General features: G+C 45.4%; 1 protein-coding gene and 4 non-coding genes across 5 annotated transcripts in view; 3 read left to right on the forward strand and 2 right to left on the reverse strand.

The window, feature by feature from the left end:
• Positions 1–28: 28 nt before the first annotated feature.
• Positions 29–100, reverse strand: TRNAD-GUC (transfer RNA aspartic acid (anticodon GUC)). Its single transcript has one exon. It is a non-coding gene; the product is annotated as a tRNA-Asp (tRNA).
• Positions 101–455: 355 nt separating this feature from the next.
• Positions 456–527, forward strand: TRNAD-GUC (transfer RNA aspartic acid (anticodon GUC)). Its single transcript has one exon. It is a non-coding gene; the product is annotated as a tRNA-Asp (tRNA).
• Positions 528–1,227: 700 nt separating this feature from the next.
• TRNAI-AAU (transfer RNA isoleucine (anticodon AAU)) lies at positions 1,228–1,301 on the forward strand. Its single transcript has one exon. It is a non-coding gene; the product is annotated as a tRNA-Ile (tRNA).
• Positions 1,302–2,096: 795 nt separating this feature from the next.
• On the forward strand, positions 2,097–2,168 carry TRNAD-GUC (transfer RNA aspartic acid (anticodon GUC)). The gene has a single exon. It is a non-coding gene; the product is annotated as a tRNA-Asp (tRNA).
• Positions 2,169–4,928: 2,760 nt separating this feature from the next.
• CPOX (coproporphyrinogen oxidase) overlaps positions 4,929–7,102 on the reverse strand; it is a 9,590-nt gene continuing 7,416 nt past the window's right edge. The window contains exon 7 of the mRNA XM_085301465.1: positions 4,929–5,491. Coding sequence (XP_085157591.1) covers positions 5,404–5,491 — 88 coding nt within the window. The 3' untranslated portion in view covers positions 4,929–5,403. The remainder of the gene's footprint in view (positions 5,492–7,102) is intronic.

A 7,102-nucleotide genomic window follows, 5' to 3' on the forward strand; every position in this document is an offset into this window, starting at 1 on the left:
CACCGCGGCAAGAAAATGGCAGCGCTGTCTCCCCGTCGGGGAATCGAACCCCGGTCTCCCGCGTGACAGGCGGGGATACTCACCACTATACTAACGAGGAGCGAGCTGCCAGCCGTTTGGCCCGCCGCGCCTCTGGAGCCGCATCCCGCGGCGCGCCCGGCCCGCTCGTCCCCGGCCCCGCTGCCGTGGCTGCGCCAGCGGGCAGTGTTCGCCGCGGGGCGGTCCCCACCGTCCCTCACAAGGCAGGCCGTGGCCGCGTGGCCCGGGCCACTCGCCGTTTTCTGCTAGGCGGTAAAGCCGAAACTCATSTGGCGATGCCGCTTTCCACTGGCTGGTTGTCGGGGGGTGGGGGCAGCTTCAGGGAGGGCGTGCGGAGTGGGGGCGCGGAGGCTGCGGCACCGGCGCCTGCAGAGGGCGCTTGGGGCGGCGGCGGGCGGGAACCGCCAACACCCCGCTCCTCGTTAGTATAGTGGTGAGTATCCCCGCCTGTCACGCGGGAGACCGGGGTTCGATTCCCCGACGGGGAGGCGGCGCTGTCGTTTTGGCGCCGTGGCGCGGGCGGGCAGCTTCGCCTGAGCGGATTTGGGATCTTTTGCGGACCGTCTCCTCCAGAGCGTGGGCGTGCATGCTCCTCGTGCGCGGAGGAGAGCGGGCTGAAACGTGAAGATGAAGGAAACCCCAGGGCGGGGGCCAAACACTAGGCCTGGGGCTGCTTCACAAGCCTAAACTGAGAAGCGGGTGTGCACGCTGGCGCTGGGAAACTGCTGTGGTCGTGGTGCCAGGTACAGCAGACGAGAGGGAGGGCGAGACAGAGAAAACTTAAGGAACGATTTTCATCATCCCCCCTATTTCTCTTTTTAGCTTGGACAGGTAAAGCGCAGTATCTTTAGATCAATAATTTCATGAACTGTATTGAAAGCAGGYTGAAGGAAAAGACCGGTTTAGATTTAATTGGCAGCTAGAGTCTTCTCGGTCTCCCATTCCTTATTGTTATTTGAACACTTTGTCCGTTGTTCACAGCCCTGCTTTGATGTATTTCTGAGAGGCTGAGCTGTGAGTTTGTCAACATCCGTGCGAACCTATAAACCGGCCTAAACACGTGTTATTTTGAAAAAAAAGAAAAAAAAGAAAAAAAAAAAGGCAATCCAAAAGCTGAGGCTGGCGCAGACGGCCGGCGGGTTCCCTGCTGCTGCAGCAGGCTGAAGGGCGGAGGGTGTTTCCCAGCGCGGCCGGTTAGCTCAGTTGGTTAGAGCGTGGTGCTAATAACGCCAAGGTCGCGGGTTCGATCCCCGTACGGGCCACTCGTTTTGACGCCCAAAGAAGGACGCTTTTACCTCCCCTCCTTTTTTCCCCCATCTCCGTTGAGGATGAAACTGTAATACAGAATTAATTAAGCTAGTCAAAGGGAAGGCTTGCCTTGCCATTGTTCTCTGTATTAGCCGTTTCTTCACAAAAAGAAAAAAAAYCTAATCGGTAGAGTAAGGGAGGAGGGATGTGAGAACTGCTGTTACTCTGCTAATGCAGCTGTCCACTAGCAGGAAGAGAAAAACCCACTCTAAGCTCCTTGGCTGAATATGGAGAGTCTCAGGAGAGTGAGAAGCAGCTGTTAAGTAGCCTGGTTTCCACAAACGAGTAAGTACTTAGTAGCAACAGAGAGGGGAGGAAGGCAGCCTGTTTTTGTGGTCAGGAAGAGCAGAGTTTGGACTACAGATAGTGCCACCAACTAGATTTGAGGACAAATTTAGGTRCAAGACTGCAAAAGATGGTCCTGCATTGCTTTGCTCTTCTTACCCACCACCACCCTTGGGGTCCAGCCAACACAAACTCTCACTCCCATCTTGCAGAGTGAGCGTRCTCACTTCAGTCCTGCTGCTTGTGAGCCATCACAGAAGCTCTGCTCTCCAGGCCCTCCTGTGGGCTCTTCCTTGTTTCACGAGACGYGAAATACCCGAGACGATGAGCAGAGGGTAGCAGGGCATAACCTAGCTGTGCAGCAAACCTTTTTCAGGCATGAAAATCCATGCAAARACTAACCAGAGAGCAGATAACCCTAGAAGTAATTTGCTGGCATGTGCTGGGGGTTCTTACCACCGCGCTCCTCGTTAGTATAGTGGTGAGTATCCCCGCCTGTCACGCGGGAGACCGGGGTTCGATTCCCCGACGGGGAGGTGACGTCACCTTTTCCTGCCCTCGGGTTGGCCCTGCCCTCAGGACCGTTAGAATTCCGCAGCAACGGCCGCGCCCGCCCTCGCGGCCGCTCAACGGCCGCCGCGCGCCCTCCGAGCCGTGGCGACTGCCGAGCAACGGCCGCGAGGGGATGAAGGTGCGCGGTAAAGCACTGAGGAAGAGCTGCCGCCCAGTGAGCACCTCCCTGAGGAGCAGCTGCTGGGGCTGAGCATGCATGACAAAGCTTCATGTCYTGGCCTACCCCCTCGCTCTCGTTTACCCACCCTTTTCTTCAGCTTTGCTTCTTTCCATACTCGAGGACGTGCCACATGGAGGAAACTGGAGAGCCAACTTCAGCCTCCTGCGAGGTGCCACTGGTGACTGCAACTCAGCATCTCTTTACTCAGCAGGTGCTTTGACTGACATCCAAAAACCGCCTAACAGGAGTTCACTCTCAGTCTCAACAACCTTCCTAATTGCTCTCCAATATTTCTCAAATCCTTGCTTAAAAAGTATTTTTTTGCCTTATCAGCATGGTTTCACATATTCTGTAGCAGCCCACGAAGTTGCTGACACCAACAGAAAAGAATTAAACCAAGAGAAAAATGCAGATTATCAACAGACAGGGATTCACTGATTCTGGGAGTTAGTGCTATAAATTTTTAAAGTTACCACTAAAAGACCACTGGAAGAAAACAGATTCCTTTTTCTTAGTATCAGAAAAGGAGAAAATGGGGCTTTCCACTGAAAGCATCTGGTGCAGGGTCTATTTTATTTGACTAGTCTTGCATTTTTACTCTGATAGAAATGAAACTCTAATCTTGCTTTTATTTCTGCTGATTTATACTGTGTGGACTATCTCAAACCTCAGTTTAAAACCAACTAATAGAAAAGAGGTTTTGGGGTGGCATTTTTGTTTTGTGAAGCCATGTGTATATTTGCTCTGCTTAATTTCCCTAGCATCAAATGCCCTTGACTCAGGAGATCCTTAACTCCACAAGAAGACAGAAGTGTTGAAACCCATTCCACTCTTGTATTTGACCAAAACTTGAACCAGCCCCCAAAATCTCAAGCAACCAGCCTACCATATGAATGTTAGAACTCTGTTTTTTTCTCTAGTCTCTAAGTCTTTAGAATTTCCTGTTACCATTTTCAGACTCTTCTTTCTTACAAGCAGAGTATCCAATTTTAACTAGCTTCAAAAATTCTCAAGAGCCAGTGATTACACAGATCACAGAAGTGCTTCACGTGTTTTCTGGCATGCAGCATTGCTATGATATCAAACCATAGATTTAGATATTAATATATCATAAATCAATATATATCATATAAATATATCAATATACTGATTTAAATCAAAGATTTATGGTATCAAACTATTTCTACATTTGCTCCTGATGAGAACTAGCACCGCAAGAATTTACAGCTTTTGCTGCTTTATTCAAAGTATAATAAAATTACAAATATCCTAGCTAAGAAAAGAAAGCAACAGACATACTAACACTAGAACAAAGATAGACCTTTTATGACTCTCTGTGCAAACAACTTGCCGCAGCGTAAATTAGCTGCATCCTTTTACTACAGCTGATACTCCTCTAAGTATAGATCAGGTTTGTTTTTATTGCTGCAGACTATGCAGCAGGAAAGCTGGCTGAAACCAGTATTCTCACAAAGCTGCACTCATGTAACTGAACTAGGTTTAAAAACTACATTTTTAGTCATGCTACAACCACTTTGTATTTACATGGGATATTCAGATATCAGCACAGACTGCATGGATGTTACTGGTAAATCTATAACCTCCATTATTTCTGAAGCCCTGTGGATATCTAAGGCTCTGCTAACAATAAAACATTGCTTAGTTTCAGCAAAAGAAACGGAATCGGGTCCGGATTTAAGCATTCAGAAATAATGATTTGAGCACTGCTTCCGCGCAAGTATGTGGAACACAGTGTGTCATGCCTTTCCACATTTTTCAGTTTTTGCCATCACACTGTATTTATCTTCATTAGATAGTAAAGGATGTCTCATGTCAGATAAACAGCAAATGTAGACAAAATGGCAAGATAGGCCCAGAAATAAACTCTGATACCCTATTCTTTGTCTCCATAATAGTTTAAAAAAATAATAAATMCCATACTTGCAAGTCTTCCTGCATAAAGACTGAAGCAGCTGCAGTAGGGGTTTATAACTTCAGACTTGTCCCCCTCCCGTCATAAAGGCAGTTCAACACTTTTGACCAGTCAGGTATACATAGTGAATACTGCCCTAACAGCTGCTCTTACAGGTCAGGGAGAAGAGGAAAGGGAGATGGGCTCATCTCCCGGTCTAGCTGATGGATCACACTCAGCTGCAGCTGAACCAATTTCCCCTTCAGAAGGCAGTCTTTTTTTCAGTCTAATACAGTGAAAAAGCATGTTCAAGCAAAGGCAAATCTTACTACATTTAGAGGACTTCTGCCATATCAATGTTGATCAGACATTGTAATAACATGCTTCCTTGATAGATGAAATGACATGAAACACAGCTTAACATTTTTGTGTAATTCTTATCTCTGAATTCTACTTCCTTAGGTATATTTGCAAAATGGACTATACCCAGGACAAAGCAACCAGTGTAACTTCTGCAGAAAGATTAAGAATCCCTACTAGTTTCTCCGCCACTTTTTCCCCTCTGCGAGTCAGTGGATGACATAAAAATATACTTTGGAAGTTGTGAAAAAGGTGGTACTTAATTGAAAGTAGATTCTAAAAAGGCTTAAATCATACCAAATATACCCTTTATTCTCTTAAAAAAATATATTTCCAAATCATCCTATCTTTTTCCAAGTCTAAGCAGTGCCATTCAGCACATATTTTGGAAAAAGCGCTTTTTTTTCGGTGCAGAAAATGCTTTCATTTCACTTGAGAACAATTCACAGTAGTTGATCATTTTGCAGTCAGACAGATCAGTTGAGGAAGTTCTTGGAACATGCACACTGGTCCTGTGAGCGTATCACCAGTCCTTCACAAGGCAACATCAATGGCGGGGCGGGGGGACAAATAGCAACTTGAGCTCTTCAACTAGCTCTTAAAGAATTACTTCACATATTTGCAACTTATAACAAGTCTACAGCATTGTTAAGGCACCAGCTATCTTAAAATGCCATGCAATGGCAGTTTGGGTGAGCTGGTTTGTGGTGTTCTTATTCTTTCTTAATGGATAGTGTAAGTAATCCAGTCTTCTTCATGATATGCATCAGTGCACCCAGTCTTTTGGATTGCGCAGGACTTCCAGGATTTCTGCTTCTCTTGAATTCTCTGGCGGGGTGTGCATGTATTCCCACCTGCAGGGAGAGGAAAAATAATCACTTTGGACAGATGAATGGCCACTACTTGTCCCACATTGGGCTGTGTTTGGATTTCAGTTGCCTTTTCTGAGGATGCCAAAGTTACACAGTTGATGCTCACACATTAGGTGACAGATATGGCTACAAATCATTAAGTTCAGTAAGACCAGAAACAAACAACAACACTTGAGACACAAGAGAAATGTTAACTTGATCTTTATCCCAACTTCTGGAAAGGCTGGAAGAACAAAGGAAAAATAGTAATGCCCCTCACCCCTTAATCCATGCAGATTTAATTGCAGAGATGATTTAACTCTTGTTTTTTGACATACTAGTATCATGAGGAAGAAGATTCAAAAAGGAACATAGACAAAAGATAGACCACAAGACCTAAGAGAAATAGACCACAAGACCTAAGAGAAATTGCCAGCTTCAAATTCTTTCACTTCACCCTGACACTATTTTCAGCTACCCAGGACAGTTTCTTCCAGAAGCTGGACTGGAAGCACTACCAGTCCAAATTTGCTTTTCATTTTAAAAATAAGGGTGATGAGAGACCATTTTTTTTTATTGAAAAGGTAAGGTACTGAGGAAGACAGCATCAGCAGCCAGGGAGGGATGGGTACTACTTTATCCTTTCTCTTCCCTTCCCCTGTCCTGGAAGGACATATTCATGCTGTGAAGCAAGCTGCTTCTGTTAATAAAAGCAGGGGAGACCATCCCAGCAGTGAAATCAGGAAGTAGAACTGTGCTACAGTAGCTTTCAAGAACACATCTGGAGTTGGCAGCAGGAGAAAGCTGTATGGTGAGAACAGGGCAGTCCTCATGGTTAAAGGGTAGCAGGTAAAGGTCAGCTTTCCTAGTGAAAGGAGGCCACCAGTAGGCATCTCACAGAGCACATGGTAGGTTCTGTGCTATTCAGCCCATATAAAAGCAACCTAGAAAGGGGAAAAAGCAGTAAGTGACACAGTTGCTGTGCTATAAGATTAAGCAAGATCATTTACAAAATAAGAAAAGGAGAGTCAAGAAGAGTTAATATCAAGCCAGGCAACTGAGCAGTAAAATGCTAGGTGTAATTCACTGCTGAACTAAAGTGATGCACATAGAGGAAAAAAAGTTACATACACAGTGACAGACTGAGTTAATTCTTATGGCCAGAAAAGCTCTTGGCATCATAACAGTTCTGTGGAAAGGGCAGCTCAATGCTTGTCACTAATGGAAAACAGGAAACAGCATATTAGGAGTTATGAAGGGACTAATGAAAAAATCATTATGCCAGTGTATGAGTCAGCAGCACACCTGCATCTTGCAGACGCGTATGTAGCTTTTGTTGTCTGTTCTTCATTAGTAGTTCAGAAAGGATACGTAAAATGCAAACCTACTGATAAGTGCTGAATATGATCAAGGGCATGGAACAGCTATTTTTACAAGGACTAAAGGGAGTGGAACTTAGCCTGAAAAATGGACAGTGAAGAACAACAGAATCCTGTAAAATACAAGCTATTTATGAAGACAATGAACAGCAAGAAAAGCTGGTTACTCACTGAAAAGTCAAATGAAATGAAGTGCAAACAGAAAACAAAGAGGCACTTTTTCATATAGTGGGCA

This window comes from Rhea americana, unplaced genomic scaffold (genome assembly GCF_003343005.1).
Source record: "Rhea americana isolate MKP2758 unplaced genomic scaffold, rheAme1 scaffold_177, whole genome shotgun sequence".
Taxonomy (NCBI): Eukaryota; Metazoa; Chordata; class Aves; order Rheiformes; family Rheidae; genus Rhea; species Rhea americana.